This window comes from Lynx canadensis, chromosome D3, assembly GCF_007474595.2.
Source record: "Lynx canadensis isolate LIC74 chromosome D3, mLynCan4.pri.v2, whole genome shotgun sequence".
NCBI classification, from domain to species: Eukaryota; Metazoa; Chordata; class Mammalia; order Carnivora; family Felidae; genus Lynx; species Lynx canadensis.
In genome coordinates, this window is record NC_044314.2 from 69,511,897 (window position 1) to 69,535,450 (window position 23,554).

General features: G+C 55.5%; 1 protein-coding gene across 2 annotated transcripts in view; it reads right to left on the reverse strand.

Moving 5' to 3' along the window:
• Positions 1–23,554, reverse strand: part of TTC28 (tetratricopeptide repeat domain 28) — a 182,960-nt gene that overhangs the window by 23,864 nt on the left and 135,542 nt on the right. For both annotated transcript variants that reach the window (XM_030335958.1, XM_030335957.1), the window contains exons 8-9: positions 22,765–22,905; positions 4,315–4,459 (exon numbers count right to left, since the gene is read on the reverse strand). In XM_030335958.1, coding sequence (XP_030191818.1) covers positions 4,315–4,459; positions 22,765–22,905 — 286 coding nt within the window. The remainder of the gene's footprint in view (positions 1–4,314; positions 4,460–22,764; positions 22,906–23,554) is intronic.

Below are 23,554 nucleotides of genomic sequence, written 5' to 3' on the forward strand. Positions count from 1 at the left end.
CAGTTCCCTGTTCTACGTCTGGCACCTTGATCAAGCAGCCTCTGGCTTTGGGTGAAGCCCCGTGTGCAAACTGAGGGGGTGAATTGGGACCTGAGTGAACAAGGGCTTCCCCTGAGCAGCCCAGGGGGGCCTCTTAAGTCCAGGCCCAGAAGCATGGCTTACTGTCTTTTACTCTAGTTTGAGTAAAAATGAATGCCAGGGACACAAACAGGGTCCAGTCCCTTTCACACTAAGCACTTGCAACTTTTCTTCGGTGACATTTCCTCTCGTGGGTGTCAGACAGGACTTCACTTAATGTCTGATGATGGGTCACGTGCAGATGCGGCCGGGCCCTCCTGGAAGAGAGCCGGACGTGCTCGTCCCTGACAGCAAAGGACGGCGTGGTTCCAGGAAAGAGCCACGGCAGGGTTTCCCTTAAGCCAGATTAAATCAAATACTGGTAGAAGCCTAGGGTAAAATATTATTTTGTTCCACTTTTCATACTGTCTGACCTAGTCCCTTAGCCATAGGACTGGGGCTAAACAAAGGCAGTTGTTCAAATAATTATAAGCCCCATGTGAAGAGGCTAATCGTTTTAGTCTTGAAGTGTCAGTGATTCATAAGCTTGGACCTTCGGCTTTGATTTGTCTTTTCATTGAAAATGTGGAAGAGGGTCTGACCCTGCCTGGGAGCTGAAAGGGCCGGGAGTGGGCGGGTGGTGTCCTATCGCCCTCTAGTGGCCGCCAGAGCAGGCGGGTGTGCTGGCTTTAGGAAGTGAGAGGAAGCTCCAGGCCCCCTCCTCCACCTAGGCGGCCCGCTGAGGAGGCGTTGCTGCAGCCCATCCCACCTGACATTCCCACACGGGATAGCCACCCGCTTCGCACCTCCTCCTCCGTGTCCGGGACGGTGTGTCCCCAACACATGTCAACAAGTACCTGGTGAATGAGTGGATGAAACTTCTCAGGCAAGTGTTTTTACTGAAACACCACGGATCCCTCCAGAGAGCCTAGGAAAAGCTCTTGCTCTGACCATTTACTTTAATGGCCTTTGACAGGTTTCACTCTGGCTCCTTTGAGGCCGCCCACACTCCTTCACCGTATTTGAACACCTCGGCCACAAAAGAAAAGAGTTTAACTATCAGGGACTAAGGATACGCTTTCGAACTTAATGCCCCATGTCAAGGTCAGACTGCACCCCGAAGGTGGGCGCGTGGGGCTCTGTCACATGTGTTCGTACAGTGTAGTTCCCGAGCTGCATGCTGGCCAGTGGGTCTGGTGGCGGGGCTTTTCCCTTCCTTGGGTAATGCCACGAAGGCTGATTTCATTCGCTGTTATAACTTGTTGAGGGCCGTAAGTCTTCCCCTCCCCAGTCACCACCTTCCCCTGGCTCAGTGGGGTGGGTGTGGGTCCCCTGCGGGCATGCATGATCCTACCCTGAAGTAAGCTAGAATCCTGGCACTTTGCGGGTTGGCGGGGTCAGGGTCTCACTGGATTCCAAGGTGTGTAAGAGCAGGCCCAGCCCCTTCCTCCTGCTTCCTGACCTCCGGGAAAGCTCTCAAGTGCCGCAAAGTGGCCACAGAAAACCCAAGGGCTGATTTGTGCCTTGGGTCCTCTGCTTTGTATGACAGACTAGTCCCAAACAGCAAGTGCAGCATTCCACAAACATCACTGAGTGTCAACGTGTCCCAGGCCCTGTGCCAGCTGCTGAGGACACAGATGAGGGACCATCCTCGCCTTCAGGGAGTGTGGGGTGGGCAGCAAGAGAGGGAAGGTGAGGCTTGCCAAGAGCTAAGCTCTGAGTCCAGTGAGGTATGGGGTGCCATGAAAGACACGGGGCATACATGGAACCCCAGTGGCGGGTGGGAGGGGGATGAAGCCTGCAGGGTGGTGGGAAAAGAGGGCAAGGAAGGTTTCAAGGAGGAGGGTGCACTTGAGCTGGCCCAGAGAGAGGCGAGGAGCTCGTCAACTCCAGATGACCTGAGCTTCCAAGTATGCACTTGGTCACAGCCAGTCTCCCCCTCTGCCCTCCGCCCCCTGCCCCTCCTCACCGCTCCCACCAGCCACTTCTTGCCCCTCCTCACAGCTCCCACCAGTCCTTTCCTCTCCCTGCCCCTCCTCACCGCTCCCCCCAGCCCCTTGCATGTGCAGGGACTAAATAATCTGGGACCCAGGTGCAAAAGGAGAAATGCACTCACTCAGAAGGCCCGAGTGAGTGAAAGAATGGAGGGTCCCAATAGCCTTCAGAGGGGCCGGGGGATCAGTGCACGATGCAGAGCTCAGGGCGGCAGGGAGTGGTAGTAAGTCACCAAAACGGTCTTTGTGACGACTGATGGCAGTAAAGAAAACCTGAAAAATCAGCCTAAGGGTACAGGTGTATATTGCTTCCCTGAGATGTGGCACACAAATCACACTCTGATAGCATGCTGTCGGAGGTGCTCTGAGCTGGGGCGCTCTCTGCAGTCCTGGCCCTTCCTTAAAAAGAGGACGCCGAGGGGACAACGGTCCTAAGAAGAACAGGACAGCCCAGCGCATTGCAGGAAAGGAGGAGACAGGACTGGGCCTCTGTGCTGACGGGCCCAGAGGCCTGGGGTGCTGGGAGGGGCAGTGACCGGGTCACAGCAGCCACCTCTCACCAGGGACTCTCTCTGCTTCTGCTGCCCTGCGTGCCCCTCAGATCCCACTAAGCCCAGCCCTGCTCTGACCTGACACACTCTGTGGGGTCGTCCTCATTTTCTAATGAGGACACAGGTACTCGAGGAGGAGAAACAGCTTGGCCAAGGTCACCCAGCCAGGGGAGGGCAGCGTCAGACAGGAGTCCAGACGGCCGGCCGCCCCTGGCTCCCTGAGCGAGGGAAGTCTGGAGGGCCCAGGCAGGGGGCACGGCCTCCTGAAAAATACCGGGCGAGTGCCACGTGTCCTTGGCCAAATGCTTCTGCATTTCCTGGGGATGAGGAATCACTGTCAACGCGGGGTTTCCCGAGGAGGCACATCACCTCTGCCAGCGGGCTGAAGTGGGCGAGGGTGCTGCCGAGGGGCCACCCCAACGTCTGCAAGACAAACCTCCCACCTGGCTGCACACAGCGGCCAGGACGTGTGGGCTGGGAAGGCCGGCGGCCTGCTGTCCAAGGGCCCGTCAAGCACGTCCTCCCTGTCTGAGAGCCGGGCACCCACAGATGCAGGCACTCTGGGCTCTCCGTGGGGTCTGTTAAGGACTGCCTGTCAGGGACACATTGAAGACCTAGCCCCCTGTGGAATGGTACTGGCCGGGGGGGCGGGGGGTTTGGGACATAATTTGGTTTAGATGAGGTCATGCGAACGGAACCTCCATGATGGGGCCGGTGCCCTTACAAGAAGAGGAAGGCACCAGAGCCTCCGTGTGAGGACACAGTGGGAAGAGGGTTGTCTGCACCCGGGAAGAGGGGCTTCACCAAGAAACTGAATATGCTGGCACCCTCACCCGGGACCTGAAGCCTCTGGAGCCGTGAGAAATAGATGTGTGCTTTCTAAACCACCCGGTCCACACCGTTTTGTTAAAGCAGCCAGAGAAGACTAACACACAGTCACATACAAACGCATCTGATAGGTTCACCATTCAGATTCAAAAGATCCCCGAGCCCTTTGGGTTCCCCAACCCAGGCGGAGAACCGTGTCCAGATGGAAGGATGATGTGCGAAGACCAGAGCCACAGAAACCCATCAGGGGCCGTTCTCAACCTTTTCAAGAAATCCAAAGTGAGAGGGTGTCTTTGGTGCTGGACTCTGGGGTGGAGTCAGTGGCCCCTGACGGTGGCAGGGGCCGACGGATCTGTTCTCGGCAGACAGCACGGCCCTGGCAGGAGCTGCTCTGGCAAGACCCTCGGACGACAGGTGGGAGGTGGGGAAGCAGTCAGAGCCACGGGCACAGCCCTCTTGGATCTGCTCGGGGCCCACGCCGATGGCGCGCTCGCTGCTGACCACGGTGGGCGTGTGCACAGCCCCGCGCCTCCCTGGGCCTCCCGGAGTCTGGTCTGATGAGAGGAGGGAGGAGGGCAGCACTTCACCGTGTACCTGACGCAGCTGAGGCCAGATGTGCCTGGCTGGAAAGGAGCAGAGCTCCGACTTTAGCCTGGCAGCTGGAACCCGGGGCGTCACGCACTAACCAGCAGCCAACCCAGAGAGCGCTTCCAAACACCGACTGAGAAGCTGGACAGAGAAGGTTTGTGTTCTGGAAACCACCCCCTCCCCCCACCCCGGTTGTCTCAGGAGCCCATGTTGTATCTGAGGGGCACACATGGGCGTTGAGCGGTAAATGATGCGTCCTGACGCCTAGAAGCCTCTTGGCCCCGGGAGGCACTTACCCCTTCCATGGGCGCTATGAGCAGGTCGTACAGAGCGCGGAGCGGGGGCCTGGCGAACGAGCTCTGCCTCCGGGGGAGAGAGGAGGTCCCGTCCTTGATCGGCGACATGGTGTTGCTGACCAAGCTCGTCATGCTCTGGCAGCTCCTGGGGAGGGAAGGGCCAGGGGATCAGGCAGGGCACACGCGGGGCGGGCGGGGATGCGCCACTTGCTCCACAGTGCTCCGGGTCCCGGAAAGGGCAGGCTGGAGGCTGCACAGCGGGGGCCGGCCGGGCCTCCCTCCCGGCTTCGCCTTCCTCACCTTCCTTTCAGGTGATTTTCACAGAGCAGTGAGCACTGACAGAAACCGCAGGGCAAACCAGCTGCACACAACAGCTTACATTTCCATAGAGTTTTCCTGCATCCTCAAACGTCCCACAGTGCTGTTCAAAGGATTGAATTACATCCTTGTGTGGAGCGACCGTGTGCAGGCAAACGAACGTGAGGACCATTGGAATCAGCGGCAGCCCCCAGGCTGATGGGGAGGGCGGTGCCAACTAATCTCTGGGCCGGAGCTGCGGACAAGACAAGGGACGTGCTGGCCCCCAACCCAGGGCTCAGGTCAGCCGCCGGGTACCCGCCTGAGCCCCTCGAGGCACAAGGCCCTGCAGACCCCCTGGCCGGGCATTCCCTGCACAGCGGGTCTGCTCAAGTAGGTCTGTAGTGTGGCTGCAGGCTTCTGTTTGCTTTTTAGCTTGTGCTCCGGTGTTGCCAGGCAGTTTTATTGGTACAGGTGGCATTCTTGATCCAGGGACCCTGAGTCTCACACTCCCAACACAGGACGAGAACATTCATTTCCTGGGGCACCTGGGTGGCTCAGTTGGTTAAATGTCCGACTCTTCCAGGACCAGATGGCTTCCCAGGGGAGTTCTACCAGACGTTTAAAGCAGAGATAATACCTATCCTTCTCAAGCTATTCCAAGAAATAGAAAGGGAAGGAAAACTTCCAGACTCATTCTATGAAGCCAGTATTACTTTGATTCCTAAACCAGACAGAGACCCAGTAAAAAAAGAGAACTACAGGCCAATATCCCTGATGAATATGGATGCAAAAATTCTCAATAAGATACTAGCAAATCGAATTCAACAGCATATAAAAAGAATTATTCACCATGATCAAGTGGGATTCATTCCTGGGATGCAGGGCTGGTTCAACATTCGCAAATCAATCAACGTGATACATCACATTAACAAAAAAAAAGAGAAGAACCATATGATCCTGTCAATCGATGCAGAAAAGGCCTTTGACAAAATCCAGCACCCTTTCTTAATAAAAACCCTTGAGAAAGTCGGGATAGAAGGAACATACTTAAAGATCATAAAAGCCATTTATGAAAAGCCCACAGCTAACATCATCCTCAACGGGGAAAAACTGAGAGCTTTTTCCCTGAGATCAGGAACACGACAGGGATGCCCACTCTCACCGTTGTTGTTTAACATAGTGCTGGAAGTTCTAGCATCAGCAATCAGACAACAAAAGGAAATCAAAGGCATCAAAATTGGCAAAGATGAAGTCAAGCTTTCGCTTTTTGCAGATGACATGATATTATACATGGAAAATCCGATAGACTCCACCAAAAGTCTGCTAGAACTGATACATGAATTCAGCAAAGTTGCAGGATACAAAATCAATGTCCAGAAATCAGTTGCATTCTTATACACTAACAATGAAGCAACAGAAAGACAAATAAAGAAACTGATCCCATTTACAATTGCACCAAGAAGCATAAAATACCTAGGAATAAATCTAACCAAAGATGTAAAGGATCTGTATGCTGAAAACTATAGAAAGCTTATGAAGGCAATTGAAGAAGATTTAAAGAAATGGAAAGACATTCCCTGCTCATGGATTGGAAAAATAAATATTGTCAAAATGTCAATACTACCCAAAGCTATCTACACATTCAATGCAATCCCAATCAAAATTGCACCAGCATTCTTCTCGAAACTAGAACAAGCAATCCTAAAATTCATATGGAACCACAAAAGGCCCCGAATAGCCAAAGGAATTTTGAAGAAGAAGACCAAAGCAGGAGGCATCACAATCCCAGACTTTAGCCTCTACTACAAAGCTGTCATCATCAAGACAGCATGGTATTGGCACAAAAACAGACACACAGACCAATGGAATAGAATAGAAACCCCAGAACTAGACCCACAAACATATGGCCAACTCATCTTTGACAAAGCAGGAAAGAACATCCAATGGAAAAAAGACAGCCTCTTTAACAAATGGTGCTGGGAGAACTGGACAGCAACATGCAGAAGGTTGAAACTAGACCACTTTCTCACACCATTTACAAAAATAAACTCAAAATGGATAAAGGACCTAAATGTGAGACAGGAAACCATCAGAACCTTAGAGGAGAAAGCAGGAAAAGACCTCTCTGACCTCAGCCGTAGCAATCTCTTACTCGACACATCCCCAAAGGCAAGGGAATTAAAAGCAAAAGTGAATTACTGGGACCTTATGAAGATAAAAAGCTTCTGCACAGCAAAGGAAACAACCAACAAAACTAAAAGGCAACCAACGGAATGGGAAAAGATATTTGCAAATGACATATCGGACAAAGGGCTAGTATCTAAAATCTATAAAGAGCTCACCAAACTCCACACCCGAAAAACAAATAACCCAGTGAAGAAATGGGCAGAAAACATGAATAGACACTTCTCTAAAGAAGACATCCAGATGGCCAACAGGCACATGAAAAGATGTTCAGCGTCGCTCCTTATCAGGGAAATACAAATCAAAACCACACTCAGGTATCACCTCACGCCAGTCAGAGTGGCCAAAATGAACAAATCAGGAGACTATAGATGCTGGAGAGGATGTGGAGAAACGGGAACCCTCTTGCACTGTTGGTGGGAATGCAAATTGGTGCAGCCGCTCTGGAAAGCAGTGTGGAGGTTCCTCAGAAAATTAAAAATAGACCTACCCTATGACCCAGCAATAGCACTGCTAGGAATCTACCCAAGGGATACAGGAGTACTGATGCATAGGGGCACTTGTACCCCAATGTTCATAGCAGCACTCTCAACAATAGCCAAATTATGGAAAGAGCCTAAATGTCCATCAACTGATGAATGGATAAAGAAATTGTGGTTTATATACACAATGGAATACTACGTGGCAATGAGAAAAAATGAAATATGGCCTTTTGTAGCAACGTGGATGGAACTGGAGAGTGTGATGCTAAGTGAAATAAGCCATACAGAGAAAGACAGATACCATATGGTTTCACTCTTATGTGGATCCTGAGAAACTTAACAGGAACCCATGGGGGAGGGGAAGGAAAAAAAAAAAAAAAAAAAAGGGACGTTAGAGTGGGAGAGAGCCAAAGCATAAGAGACTGTTAAAAACTGAGAACAAACTGAGGGTTGATGGGGGGTGGGAGGGAGGGGCGGGTGGGTGATGGGTATTGAGGAGGGCACCTTTTGGGATGAGCACTGGGTGTTGTATGGAAACCAATTTGTCAATAAACTTCATATAAAAAAAAAAAAAAAAAATAAATGTCCGACTCTTGATTTCGGCTCAGGTCATGATCTCATGGTTCTGTGAGCTGTCAGCACGGAGCCTGCATGGGACTCTCTCACCCCCTCTTGCTCTCTGCCCTTCCCCTGCTCTCTCTCTCTCTCTCTCTCTCTCTCTCTCAAAATAAATAAATAAACATTAAAAAAAGAAAGAAAGAAAGAAAAGAAAGTGTTTCCTGAGCACCAGTTATCTGCTAGGCACTGATGTTGGCCCTGAGGACCTATAGAGGACACACAGCAAAGGTGAGCAGAAGAGACAGCAGGCAGGGAAACACGCCTATTTACAATGGAGGGACCGGGCTGCCCCCACTCTTCCCTCTGAACCTGCCCCGTCACTCGGCCAGTGTGGCCTCAGCACAGCCTCTGGGGACATTCTCTGCATGACGGCTGGACAGTCAGTAGTCTCTCAACCTTGTTTCAGACACTCTGCTCATCTTTGGAGTTGCCGCTACGTCCTCAAGGACCCTTAAGGGGAAAGACCAGGTCTGACACGAGATACACCTCCGAGCTTTGGTAAATACTCTGGGCTGCTGGCAGTGGTGGCAGCTGGGTCGTTTCCTGAGAAAAGACCAAAAGGCAGCTTTCCCTCCTGGGCCTGGCCAGGATCCACAACTATCGAAAGAAGTGATGTGAAAGATCCAATTTGCGTTTTCCAGGTAGAGTTTGTACCCCCTGGCCTTCCCCCCCTGGTCAGTGTTCTTGGCAACGTCCCACTTGACCTAAATTCTAGGGCTGTGCCAAGCCGAGCTGTGAGCGCCCCCGGCACCCCCTACCCCCTGCAAGAGGAGGGAGGGCAGAGGACTCGGAGGCCTGAGAGCCTGCTCACGTCCGCCCCTCTGTCTCGGCTGCTCAGGAAACGTGTCATTACAAGCGACTGGGCGGAGGTGCATCTTTGCCATCAGAGCCAGTGAAGCAGAGATAACCCTGGAGTGACACTCGCAGGCTCTCTTAATTCCACAGGATACACCGCAAAGAGCAGTGCTCCCCCAAAGAAGAGCGCCAAATTGCTGTCCAGAGGAGCCGCTCTGGTGGAACGCAGTCTGTCACGGGCCTGTGTGCACACGCGTGTTATTGGCAGACGGAGATCACGGCCCTGCCGTCGGATCAGCAGGACAGGGCGGCAACAGACCGCTGGGTGCCCTCTGCACTCCCTAGACAGGCGTCCGCCCGGATGGTGGGCCTGTGACCCCACGGGAGGCCTCTGAGTCTGATCAGTCCAGCTGCAGGTGTCCAGGGAGAGTGCTAGGTCCCCAGACGAGGCTGTGGCCACAGGTCATCACATCGACTGACGGGGCATCCCACAAATCCCAAGGCTCTGAACTAACAAGCTTCTTCTGGAGAAAGAGACCCCCATGAGCTGCCCTCTGGGGTAACAGGAGACCAGCACAATCCAAGCTGCATGGGGGAGCCCCAAGCATTCCACTTACTCCCCAAACTTAGAACCACGTGCTGATTCCCCCGCTGCTGGCAGTGTGAGGTGCTGAAATATGGATTCTGGAAGTGGCCAAGGAAGTGCCTGGGAAGGAAGATGTCTGGAGGGAGTTAGGGAGATGGGGAGGTACGAGGGGAACAGACCTGCTAGGTGCGAATCCCAGCCTGGGGCTCTAGGCCTCACTTTCTGCACCTGCACAACCGGGAAATGCTGCCCACAGGCACGGAGTGGCAGGATGGGAGAAAGGGCTGCAAAGCACGCAGCACTGAAAGTCACTGGGAGTCTCAGCTGATGGAACAGCGAGTGAGGCAAAGGCCTGGGCAGGAGGGTGGGACGCGGGCTGGGATTCCAGATCGCAAGCACAGATGGCCGCGGCGTCTTCTTATTGAAACCCACAGAGTGCCAGAGGCATCTAAAGGGGCCAACAACGCTGACCTATTCCACATGTGCTGCTGCCCTCAATGGGACAGGCCTGCGGGGTCCCTGCACCGGGCTGCAAGGAAAGGGGATGGTTCCAGCAGGGGTCTGGGGGCACCAAATCACAAGACGCTGACCAACTGCTAGTCAGGCAGAGCCAAGAGAGGGCTTTCTGGGAGAGGGCCGTTCGATGTGGGCACCATCATCTGGAGTCAGCTGCCTGTGGACAAGGTGGAGAAGGCCATTCCAAGCTGAGGGAACAACGTGGGGGAAGGCACAGATGTCAGGGACAGAGACCGGGGTGCCTGGGGCAGTGAGTGTGGGGGAACAAGCATGCCAGGTGGGCCTGTGGCTCTGAGATTGTGCTCTGGGGAGGCCGTGAACCTCCTTAAGCATCAGGCTTGCCCGAACAGGAAGCTCCTCCACCCAGACTAATTCCTTCCCTGGGGTGATCCGAGGAGGCCCGTCTGCAATCTACATCCTTCCCTCAGAACTTCCCCACTAGTGTCCGGGGCTGGGCTTGGCAGAGCCCCCGCGATCAGCCTGTATGACAGCCCACCTCGCCCCTGGCCGGCTTCAGTGGACAACCAGTCAGATGTCTCTGGCTGGGGTGGTAGACACATGGACGATCAAGGTGCCTGTTTACTCTGAGGAGGTTTCCTGGGACACACTCTTGGGGCATCTGTTTCTAGGGAGCGCAGATTCTTCAAGAACCAGGACCTGGGCACCCCAGGTCACACAAACCCGCAGTGGATGCCCCATGTTTGAGCCTCAGCTGAGCCACCCTGCCTGGGGCACCTGACTATGTCCTGTTCTCTCCCAGGCCCACCCACACATCATCTATACACATCGAGCCCACCCACACATCATCTATACTTGCTGACTGCTGCCCCTGGATGCCACGGGAGTGCCGTCTCTCAGCCTCTTACCCTGGTCCCTCGCAAGGCCTGCTGGGTCACAGATGAGCCACCTCTGGAGCAACAGCTCCTGGGCACTGACCCCAGCCAGCCCAGCCTGGGCGGGCACACCTGCACCTGAACACATGGCTTCTTACACAGGTCAGGCAGGAAGCCCCAGAGATCAAGCCTCTGACCTGTGCTTCTATTCAGTGGAAGGCACCTATCCCTAGAGATACCATTTTCAAAGTAAAACCAAAAGCCAAGAAAATAGTCTGTGTTTAAAAAAAAAAATTGACCAACCTGAAACCACAATTTGAGGTCAAAGTAAATCCCCTCGACCTTCCTTCCCTGAACGAGAGGCATACTGTTGCTCATGCTTGAGCCAGCCACTGCGGGGGGCTCATGTGTCCTCTGCAGGCAGGACCGCCAGCTGCTTTCCTGCTCTGGCACCTCCCCTCCCCTCTGCCACACCGGGCTGTGCCTGGACAGCAGCAGTGTGTGCTGGTCCCCGCCGGACAGCTGGCCCGGGGGAGGGAATCGGAAGGCGGCACACCAAGGCCAAAAGCGACTGAGCACCCCGTGGACCCCAGGGCCCTCCTGAGGTGCAGGCCCGGGAGGGTCGCAGGCCAGGACCTTGGGGGCAGTGGTGGTGCCCCTGCCACCCTGTGTAGACTGCAACCAACGAGCCCCCCCTTCATGTGCTGCTTCTGTTTTCACCACAACATGTACAGTGACCTCCCACAGCTATTTACTGGGGTACGTTTGCCCAGACATCTGCATAAAGGCCTATTCAATAATTCAAAACAGCCAAGCAGGCGGCTCCTTAGCCCTGAGCCTGGGAACGCTTACCCACAGCAGCAGACCTCCCGGTGGCCTCTGTCCCCTACTGGCCATGGGACTCTGGCAAGCACGTCACTCTCCTACCTCCCTCTTTTCCTTGCTTGTAAAACGAAGGGGTTGGACTAATGTCCTTGTGGGTCTCTTCTAGTCTTAATAATAAATTAAAAATCAACTCAGTCTAGGAAACTGCTGAGACGATGGTGGCTTTTCTGGCCCCTGTGTTGACAGACAGGGCCCAGAGCCCAGCAGCCCTCTCTGGGCTCGCCTGGTATGACACCCGTCCCGGGGAGAGGTTCAGAGTCACGGCCAAATGGCAGCGTGTGCCCAGACTCTGAGCCCCTGATGGCAGTGGGTGGTGGGTGTGAAGGGGCGTGTGGGACGGTACGCCCCTGTCGTCCTCCTTGCAGGCACACCTGTCTCTTCCCTGGTGCGGCCACCATGGTAGAGGAGAGGCCATGGAGTGGGCTGGGGGTCCTCTGGGGTGGGACCTTGGTTACTGAACTGCTTTGCCTTCTGTGGGGCCTTTCAGGCTGGCTGACTTCTCTGTGCCTCAGAAATCTGACTCTAAGACAGAGAAAAATGCTTTCCACTTATCAGAATGGGAGGGCTGACTGAGATGCAGACGATTCCCAGGTGGCAGGAGTGTGAGCCATAGGAGGGGTGCATCCAGGCACCTGCCAGACTGGCCACGTCCACATGCCTCTCTCAGGGTCCTAGGAGGCATGGTTGTTCCTCCTTTACAGATGAGGAACCAAGGCTCCCAGAAGGTAAGAGACCTGTACAAGGACACAGAGCAGGCCAGGGGCCAGGTGGGCCTCCCACCTGGTGGGGGAGGGGTTTTCACACCGAGTGACCTGCCAATCTGCACCTGCCCCTGGACACCGCCCCCCCCCCGCCCCGCCTTCCCCGCTGCTGGGTCTGTGCTGGGCAGCTGACAGTCGGGAGCCTCTCCTGGGGGCTGCTCTGCTTCTCTGGGCTTTTTGGGATCTGCAAGGAGGGGCCAGGCTGCCGGGATTCACGGCGGCACCACCGCGCAGCTCCAGCAGGTGGCACTGGCCCCCTTTCTTCAAGGCCTGTCCGTTTATTGCCAGGGACCCCGTGGGGCTAATTGACAGCCTAACTCTCAGCAGAGAGATTTTCTCACACCACACCGTCTTTATTAGCTCATTCCTCAGATGATTTTTATTAATTTACTCCTGGAGAAATATTCGTTTTCTCCACCGCATGGCTGTCTGCGTGGTGGTGGGAAAAGGAGAGGGAGCGAGCCCAGATCCAGGGAGCAGGGAGGCCGGCAGGCAAGGCGGAAGCTGCCGGGTCTCTGCACGCACAGGATGCAGAGCTGGAGATGATGTGTGAAGCACTACCGGGGAGGGCAGAGGCATTGGGGTGTAGTTTATGTCTCGGGAATGATGACAAACACCAGGCGGCCTGGGCGGCACTCGCCGCTCATGAATCTCCCTTCAGGGATCAAGAGATCTATTCCCCATGCAGGGCGATTTATAACTGGGATGGGCCTGCAGAAGACCCCGTGAGCTCGGACGCGCTCGGGCTCACACACGCCGACGCAGCCCAGGCTGTGGCCGTGTCTGGGCTGGACGTGTGCCTGCCCGGTGTGAACAAGCCCAGCATGAGGGGAGGCAGTGGGGGGAGGAAGTCCCCATCCAAACCGCGGCGCTGCGTGGGCACCAAGCCAGTCGCCCCTCCCCTCAGGGCTCCATTTGAGGAAGGGAGCTAGGTCACTGTGCACGCGGCTGACCGGGCTAGGCATCCCCACCGCACCACACACATCGGTTTCTCGCACTTTCATACCCAAACATGGAGAGCAGAACAAGCAGGTGGAAACAAGGGAGCAGGGGCCCGATCTCGCTCGAGAGAGAGACTAAAATGGGTTCCTGCTCAAGCTTGACAACTCCAGGAACGGCCAGAGCCACCGGGCCTGGAGATTCCGTCCCACTGTCCCTGCGGCACGGAGACAGGAACCAGCGACCCAGAGCTGAGTGCAACCAGAAGCCTTCACTGCGCATGAACAGACGGGCTTTGGCTTTCCCCTACGTGCACTTGGACCCTGAGGCAGGCAGGCCTTCGAGGGCAGACCCTGGCGGACTGTGAACAGGACTCCCTCTGGGGGGGAGGCAAGAGGCCCCGGCAGAGCACAGGGGAGCCGCTAGGAAAGCTGCCATTTCATGAAAAGGCAGAGGGGCAAACCAGGGCAAACCAGCACTGCTGGGGCTCTGGCCCTCAAGTGCCAGGAAAATCCACTGCTCAGTCTCTCAAGCAGCGCGTGCTTACTGGTCACCCAGGGTGACTGCGGACGGGCATCAGTGAAGGGAGGAAGCGTCAATCCCCTGAAGACCGAGCGAGGCCTGAGATGGCCAGAATGCGTGCGTGTGCATATGTGGCCTTACAGCCTGGCCGCAGGCAGGAGGGCTGAGGCCACCATGGAGCACATTCTCCTTCCCCACCTCCTTCCTGGGCCCCATCCATGTTTCCCACCAGACACTCGGGGCCTTCCCACCTGTCTGTCTGGATGTAGGGCTGTGGAGTAAGCTGAACCAGGAACACTCACCACAGGGCACACCCAGCCCTGGCATCTTCAGGACCAGCAGGAGGGAGAGGAGGGGAGGAGCAGGAAGGGAAGTAACTGATGGGTGGCATCCTCTGGGGTGGGTGCCCCTCCTCAGTGCGGTCGGGCAACAGGAAGCCTGCAGCCTGGGGGGTGGCCTGTGTGCTCTGGGGAGCCCAAGGCCTAGAGCTGTGTTGATCTCAGGCCCCGAACTTCCGTCTGGAGTGCGCCCTCTCCCCCCACATGGCAGACCCTGCATGGAGCGCCAGTTTCCAGGGACCCTCCGTGAGCGGACCTGGCCTCCTGGTCAGGGCTGTGCAGGGAGCAGGGAGGAGGAGAAGGAGGAGGCTGCTCCCCGTAGCGGGGAGCCTGCTGCAAGTGCGGCCGCATTTTCTCAGCTGTATTTCCTCCTCGGCTCGGTTAAGGGCTCCTTACCCTCTTGGGATGTCTTCATCGCACATTTTCACTTTCTAACGGCCACTTTGGGCAGCTCACTCTCTGTGCTCACAGCCGCAGGGTAAGTCAGGCGGCCTGTCCTGGGCCCCGGGGGAGTCCTGCCCCTGCTCCTCTCAGGCCTTGAGAGGAGCCCCTCCACCTTGGTCAGCGGGGAATTCCTCACAGCTGAGCACTGCTCTTGGGAGAGGCCCCCACCAGACAGTGAGCGGAGCCATGTGGCTCCGTCCTCCCTGCCCTCAGCCCTGCCCAGGATGCTTCAAAATCCCCTCCAGGACTCTGAATGCTGAACTGAGTCTTCTGAGGGATGGGAGCCGGCCCGAGATTTGAATAAGTACCTGGGGTTTAAGGTACTAGTGGAAAAAATTAATTGGCAAATCCATTATATTCAAGTAGCCAGAGATGCCTCAATTCAATTTAAAAAGGACTCTGATACCATTCAGTGACTCCTGCTGAACATCCTCCCATGAAGGGTTGTCTCCTCTGGGAGATGAAGGCTGTCAAATGCATTTTAAGTACTTATTCAATAAGCTGTCGGCACTTTCTGCCTACTCACCTCCTTAATTACCAAGTGGCTGGCTCACCAGGTCTGGCTCCCTCCTCAGGAGAAGAGCCACGAGGCTGGGTGGGCCCAGGCAGGGACCCCGGCTTCCCAGCAATGCTGGCTCCTCTTCAGCTCAAGGACCAGCCTGGGATTCCACGTGGCTTCTCTTCTCTTGCTCTTGGAATGTTGGGTTTGCGGGCAGGTTCACGGCCTAGGTGAATGGCTGTGGCACAAAGCTCTACCAAGAGGGCTTGGGCCCACCCTCCCATGGGAGACACGGCCTCTGCCCACTTGGGGTGCTTTGCTGTGGCCATCTGTCCTTTGCCATAACGTGCATGAGGCTCCATGGCCAAACCTGCAGATGGTCGCCTTGGGAAAACTTTATGCCCAGGCCAGGCTTGCACGGGCTTTACCCGCTGACTACAGACAGCGCTCGGGACAGATGGCCCAAGCCAGGCAGTCAGTGGGGGACAGCTTTATCGTGTACTCTGGGATGGAGAGAAGAAAAGACGATCCTGTGTGTGCTGGCCTGTCCAGCTGATGCGTGTCCCGCAACACAGGAAAACTCTTCTCCAGAGGACCTTGCCCTCATACACAGTTTGTGAGTCAAACCTGTCTGCCTCCCCTGCACCTAACAAGCCTATGAAGTCTCACCTACTAGCTCATAAAGAACCTCCAGGGCCATATTAGTATCGTCCAAAGACAGAAAGTACTACCTCCGGAGGTAGTGAGCTCCCTGTCACTGGAGGAGTTCAAGCAAAGGCAGTGATCATGTGGTAGGGGTGTTAGATGGGTGGTGATCTGGGGACATGAGCATTGTCTCTGGAGACTGACAGATGTGGATCCTAATGCTGCCTCTGTTACTTAGTAGCTGCGGGACCTTGGGCAACTAATTTAGCTTCTCTGAGCCTCAGGGCCCTCATCTGTAAAAAGGGGTTGCAACTGTACCCCTCATGGCTGTTGTAGGGATTGACTAAGATAATACATGTAAAGCACTAAGCACAGTGTTGGGAAGTAATCAACAGGCATTCACCACTATCATCATCATCACTATTGTTAGCAGTTAATGTCTGTCTCAATCCTGGCTGGCCGGCCTGCCTGCCTGCCTGCCTTCCTTCCTTCCTTCCTTCCTCCCTCCCTCCCTCCCTTCCTTCTCTCCTTCTTCTACCCATTCTTCCTTCCTCCCTCCCACCCTCCTTCCTCCCTTCCTCCCTCCCTTCCTTCCACAAATAAACAAGTACCTGCACCCACTGAACATAAGGCAGGTGGTGAGGTGCCCCGGGGGATAAAGAGAGAAATCAGATATGATCCAGCCCTGGAGGAGCATGGGGCCTGGGTCGTGACAGGACACAGATATTCATAACTAAAACACAAGGCAAAAGGCGGTGGCTCCTTTCTCGACAGATAGAGTGCCAGGGAATTTCAGAGAAGGAGAAAAGTATTCTAGTTAGGGCAACCCAAGATGGATTTGTGAAAAGGGCTGCTAGAGACAGCACCTCAGGGGACAGCCTTCCCTGGCCATGTCCTGTGCCCAAGTCAAGGTCCTGAGGTGAGAAGGGGCAGGGCCAGGGTCCCTTTAGGTTAGGACAGAGGGTACTGGAGAATGGAGTGGGAGGTGGGAATGATGGCAAGGCCGGGCCATGAGGACTCAAAGACCAAACCCTGCCACTTCAGTCCCCTGGGACCCCAAGAGAGAAGGTGATTATTCAGGACATGAGCTCCAGCCAGAGCAGGACAGCGAAGACCAGCGGCCCGCAGGCTGGGTGGGTGGTGAGGGCAGTAGCATGGGCAATGGGGGCTCAGACGGCGGGAGGGCCAAGCCCAGCTCTGCGCTGACAGGGTGGGAGACTTGGGCCACTAACTGCTGAGTGACGGCAACCTTGCAAGCATGCCCCTAGGACTGCATTAAATGGCCATCTCAGGGGGACAGGGAGCCCCCAGGAAGGGTCATGGCAGTGGGAACAGACAGAGGGATGTAGACCATAAATGTTACAGGGTTGACCCGGCAGGTCTTGGCAGTGACTTGCATTTGGGAAGAGAGTTCCCCAGGGGGTGTGCGGGCAGGGGGCTGGCCTAGCGGTTACTGGGAACGTAGGAGGAGCCCCTAGGAAGGCTCAGCCTCAGCACTGCACTGGGCATGGGCTTCAGGCAAAGTTGGAGCAGCACTTCCATATGAAGCACCTGAGGACTCTGCTAACACCAGACCGTGAGTCGCTAAGTCTGGGTCAGGGTCGGGCCGGGGCCGGGCCAACACTGGCTGGGCTGACCTCTCTGCTTTGGCACACGTTCCATATATAACTTTTATTCCCCTTCCTCTACCTTTATTTTCCCTCTCTCGTGCTGTTCTCCTCCATTTATTTCTCTATGATCTGGTGGCATTTGTATATTTTGGTAAAACTGTCTTAAGTAAGTCCTGGAACAAGAAAGTGAATAAACGAGTGACAAAACATTATTTATAAATTAAATTGTGCCTTATATATTGGTAAGCTTGATGGTTAGGGGCAACCTGCGGGGAATCCTTTTGTATTTTGAATAAACCTGTCACTACCCGGTAGGCATCACTGTACAGTGACTTCTGGTAGAGCATTCCAGATGTCACAGTGGCACCTCACTTGTATCTGTGCCGCCTGCGGAGAAGCACAGACTGGGGCGTGGGGGGGCCCATGTGTTAACCTGGCAGATGCCTCGCGGCAGTGGAACTGGACAGGCAGGGGCCTCGAGGAGGGCTGGCTAGCTGTGCCTACCATTCAGTTGGACGCCAGGACAGGGGCTCCTGCTTGAGGCCCGGTGACGAGACCCACCTCTGCAACAGCTGTTGGCAGGAAGGCCTCTGGGCAGGGGGAGATACAGAGGGGCTGGCCCAGCTCAGAGTTGGGGAGAACGCTCAGCCCCCTTGTTGGTGCCAGCAAGAGAGCAGAATAGAGTCCTGGCCCAGAGTCATGGGGCCACCACCAAAGAGCAGAGGGCAGGGCTGGCGGGACACCAGCCAGAAGCTGCGAGTTTGGAACCTCGAAGCTCAAGGTCAGGGCTGTGGCTATAATAGACACTTCATTGGGTCTGCATCGTTTATTCAGTCTTTCTGGTATTTGGGGGACAGAGAGAGGCTGTAAGGGAAGGAAGCATCAAGCTATCCAGTCAGGTTCTGGGGTGGAGAGTCAGTTCACCACCCCCCACCCCAACCGCCACGCACACACACACAAAATGGGCCTTTGGTGCCATAGGAACCTCAGACCCAGGTGGGGAGAGAAAGAAACTGCTTACTACACAGCAGATCTGTCTTTCTATCACCACACTGATGGCATCCTCCTGACAACTCCCACTGTCATCGCCATTTTCCAGATGGAAAAATAAAAGGCTCAAGGTCACCCACTAATAAAAGTTCCCAAATCCAGGTCTGCCTAGCCCCAGAGCCCTAAGTCCCCTCCCCCACCCCTCACTCTGCTGCACCACAGAAAAATGCCCAGGCGTACGGAACACAGGCATAACCACAACACCGTCTGTACGGGGCCTCCCAGTCTGCTGCAGAGCTTTGTGGCATTGCTGCGGCCTGCTTCGGGGAGGTGCCAGAGGCAGGTGTGACATGGATGCTTATAAAGAACTGTAAGCACGTGTCCATGCAGACCCATGCATGACACAGATGCAGAGAAACATGGGTTTGTGCACTCTCCGGTGTACTGACTGGGCTGACCTTGCAGAGTCAGCTTTATTCCTCTCCGGTCCCTGTTCTTCCCCAGGCCTCTAGGAATCTGGGGCAGAAGTGGTCCCCAGCCTCTTGTCCAGTGCACATCTCATCCCATCTCACCTCCCCCGCAGACCAGGTTTTTGCTCATGAAGTTGAAGGGCAGGGCAGGCTCTGGAGCCCTCCTCCCTCCCCACTGCCAAGGCCTGACTCTCTGGGGTTGAGGGCGGGGGTGGGGGAGGAATCAAGTGCTGTTGATGCCCCTCCAGGTGACTCCCTGTCCCCAACATGGGGCAGTCAGATCTGGGGGGGGGGGGGCAGTCCCCCAGTGCTGCTCCAGGCTGCACAGCCCGTGACTCATTGCTGAGGTCCTCTGCCCAACAGGCAGCCCCTCAGTGGCCGAGTCCACATGATATACCTATTGGAAAAGGCCTGTGCCAGAGCCACACTAGATATGGCCGTGCAGACCACACCATGGCCTGCCCACTCTTGCCCGGGCCTTCCTTTAGGTTCACCTCTTCCTGCCCCGACAGTCACAGGGGGCTGGTTTCTATGGGATGGTGACACCTCTCCTCTTCTTTACAGGAACCCAGCCTTTGTGAGGGACTCTCTTGGGGCACTCTGACCAGGCCCAGGACCCTCACTTGCCAATTCCCCTACCCGTCTTCTTTTAGAGGCAGTGGGTGTGTGGCTAGGGTGCTGGCTAGAGGTTGCAGAGACCTGAGGGAGGGCCCTGGCGCCTTGTGGCACCTATCTCTAGAATGAGGACACTTAACACTTCTTTGTCCACTGTTTAGGCTCTAGCCACTCATCTCTGGACAACAGGGAAGCCCCTTGGCACACCGTGTCACACACAGCCATACATGTGGAAAAGTAAAGACATATGGTGCACACTATACCAATGGTAGCAACAGAAAGGAGGACATTCCTCTCTGGGAGACCTGTCCTCATTGATCCTGGATGGGTGCACCTTCAATGCCAAGGCACTGCCCTTGGACCTTGAATCCATTATGCAGTCGAAAGCTGTCCAATTCTTCCTCCGCTTTCCTGTAGCAATTGTGATCCGACTGCTCCCAGGTTCGGCCCCACATATGTGTGTGCGTGTATGTGCACACACACATGTGTATACACGCGCATGCACACACACTCCTTATACACACATACCCCCCGCCACACGCACACGGGCACTGGCCTTCCAGTCTTCAGCATAAGTTCCAGAACACTCTGCAGGATAAGGGGCAGCCTCTCTGAGGCCTGCAGCTCCGTCGTGTGGGCCTGCACCAGGGTCAGGGTGCTAAACAAGAGAAGAGTCCTCCTTTTTTCTCATTAGTGGTCCCTGCCCTGCGCTCAAGCAGTGTTTTCTACCAAAGTGCACAGGCAACAAGAAAAACAGTGGGTATGGAGACCTCAAAGGCAGAACAAAGACCTCTGCCTCAAAGGCAGAACAAAGAGCCAGTCCTGGGGAGGCAAGAGAGAAGACTCTGATGCCAGGTCTCACGTGACTTGCACCAGCCGTGGCAGCCTCGTTGCCAAACCAGGCCAGCAAACCATCCCGGAACAAAAAGGCCAAAGAGCCCACGAATCACCGAGCCAGAGAGCCCCGGGGAGGGGAGCTGGTGCTGCCCCAGTGCACGAGGCCCCACACACATGGCTGCCTCCACTTCACCTCTGTGGGCTCCTGGGGGGTGGGGCGGGGAGAGTGGGGAAGGGAGCACTCTGCAAGCCCTTAGTCAGGATCAGGCGTCTGCAGAAAAGCCACTTCTTAGCCGTTTCTGTTCAGAGACAAACCAGCTCACCTCCTCAATGACATTGCTGGACACGGAAGGAGCAGAGAGGAAGGCCTGGGACCCCAGGGCAGGGCACACGGCAGCCGTCGAGGTGCAAGGAATGTGTGGGGGGTGCGGGCTGGCAGAGCAGCTGGGAGGAGTGACCTGAAATCCAGCTTTGGCACTGCTCCTGCGCAGGTCTCCAGCCCCTGGCCCACGTGTGCCCCTCAGCTGTGAAATGCAAGGCTGGACTGGATGCACGCAAGGGCCTGCGCTGCTCCAGCTGACAAGGACACCTTGGCCTCTGTGGTCCCTCCCTTAGCTCTGCTCCCCTTGGATGAAAGCCAGAGCCTCCTTCCCGGGTGCATCGTGGCAGAGGGGACCTGGCATGGCAAACTGTCCTAGGCCTCATGGGCTTGCTGCGTGGAAGCTGAACAAACACAGGCTGTCTCCCTCATGCAATCTGCCCTCAGAAACCTCTAGAAGGTGAGGATCGGAAGTATCTGTGGATGCTGCTGAGGGAACTAAGCGTAGAGCAGTGGGCAGTGAGGCCCAGGCTCCCCACCCAGCCCGAGGCTGAGATTGCATTGTTTAAATGAACCCACAAATTAATCCATAGTATTGATTGTGCTCATAGGACCCATGTTAGAACAGATCTGAAGGACAAAAACCATTTTCCCAAACGATCAGCTCCATGATCCACAATTCACACCACTTCACACCCAGGGATGATGAACTAGGATCTCAGGTATACCTGGTCTGACCCCTTTCTAACATATGCCTAAAGCCCCGGATAAGGGGCTCCCGACCGCTGGCGGGCCTGTGATCAGGCCGGCCACGGATGCCTGATGGCCTGCCTTTGGCATTCTCTCACGTGAAAGACATGAGGTGCCATCAGAAGAGGAAGGGGAAGAGGAGGTGAGGCCACAGCCCTAGGTGGCCCCCACCTGCTGCACGCAAATCTCATCCCTTCCCAAGTTTATCCCTGCACCTTATCTTAGGAATTTAAGCTTAGCACTGTCCTTCCCACTTTACTCAAAACAGTACAGCCAGCAGGTGTATGGCACCTTCTATGCATTAGGAAGTCTGTCAGTATGTTATTTATACGTTAGCTCCTTTAGTACCCATGTTAAGGGAACCCTTCAAAGTAGAAAGCCTGTCCCCGTTCCGGTGATGAGGAAACGGCCTGACAGTGTTCACACAGCTGGTGAGCGGCAAAAGCAGAACCCGAGCCCTTCACGCCGTGGTCCCCAACCACGATGGCCACACCTGGCAGTCAAGAATCACCTGCTTCCCAGGCGGAGACCCTGGCAGAAGGGGACATGAGCCCAGGCCCGGTCCCCTGCCTCCTCCCACCTGGCCATGTCCCTACACGAAACTAAAAGGACGGGGCAATGAACCAGCTTAAAGTTGTGGTCTCCTTCAACCAAGCTGCGAATTCCTACATCCCTGGCCCTTGGCTTCCATCCCATTCAGCAAGCCCCTGGGAAAGTAAACACACATTTGTCACCCCGACAGCACAATAACGGGAGGAAACCAGGGCCTGCAGCAGGAGCGGACAGGGCACACCACGGCCCACAGAGCAGGGCTGCCAGGCAGGGTACAGTCACTTCCCTCCTGCGTTCCAGGCTCGACCTGCTGCCCTTTAAAGTCAAGGCTGTGGCAGGGACCCAAGTGTCTGGGATGTCTTTCTGGAAAAGTTTATCTGACTGTGGCTGGGCAACCAAATGAAAACGGGACAGTTGCCCCTCACCGCCCAACTGCCTGCCCCCGTTTTTCTGGATGTAGCTCGGTTATTACCCATGATGAAAAGATGGGGGTGTGCGGGTTGGCAGTTTCAAGCCCTATTTGGTCAAGTACTGGAGAGACTGGGTCTCAGGGTGGATGGGTGGGTTGGGGTCTGGACAAGTTCTCCCCCAGGAAGGCTGGCATCCCTGCTCTCCGTGGCTCCCCTTGATCTCCAGCGTCTGGCCAACAGGTTACTGACAAAAGTGGCCCAGAAGTAGGTGGCTCTGCTCTGTGTGGCTTCTGCCTGCTGTTCAGGTGGCCGGGTGGCTCTCTGCTACGTGAAGAGGGGCCTCCCATCCCACACAAATGCAGATGCTCACATCTAGCCTGTCACTGTTTCCTCGCTCGACCCAGAGGTGCTGCTGTGGCCCCAAGGCCCTGACGAGCGCGGGGCTGTGGAAACTCATTGGAAACTCATGACACAGGCCAGAAGCCCAACCGGCCGGAAGGAGCGTCAGTGTGATCCTGCAACCGGGCTGGAGGACAGAGCCCGCACGTACCTGTTAAAGAGGTTATTGCGGCGAACCATCCGCAGAAAGCCAGTGGGGTCGGTAACCGAGTTGAGCTTGTTGTTCATCTCTTCAAACTGCTGGTCCGTGAGGTCTCCGGCTTCGCTCTCTGTCTCACTGCTGGCACAGGGCCTGCAAGGGAAATGGCGGGGTCAGCCAATCGGAGAAAGACGTGCTCAGCTGTGGAAGTCTGCTCGAGGGCCCGTGCCACTTCCCTGCCCCGCAAAGGCCTGGTACACAGGGCCTCCCTGAGGCGGCATCGCCCAGTGACCCCTCGGTGTCCCTGTGGCCCTCTTCCCTCCTCCATCTAGGGCTTCTCGAGATGCACTGTGGCTGGTCGTTGCTGGCTGTCGCCCCAACTTGGCTGTGAGCTCTATCGACAGTAGGTGTTGTGCCTGAACCAGTGTCGCGCTCCCGGCATCCAACAGACACCCGAAAGCGCTCAACAGCCAGAGCAGAGCCCGGGTGGGTGTGGCGGTGTGCAAACTCCCCAACCCACGTTCCGGTCTAGCCCATTCCAGAAATGGTAACTGAGAGCCTCACGTGCGCCAGGCACCATGCCAGGCCTACGGCACACGCGGCCTGAAAAGGCAATTTCCCCACAAGGAGACGGATACACGTACAAGTGGCTATAATGCCAGGCAGAGCAGGCACTGTTTGAAATGGAGGCTTGAGAAGCGTTGCTGATTGGGGCCCATTTTGCAAGCTCACCATGAGGAGACTACAATTTTCAAATTAATAAATTCATATTTCCCCTATGACAGACTGCAATAGAACATCT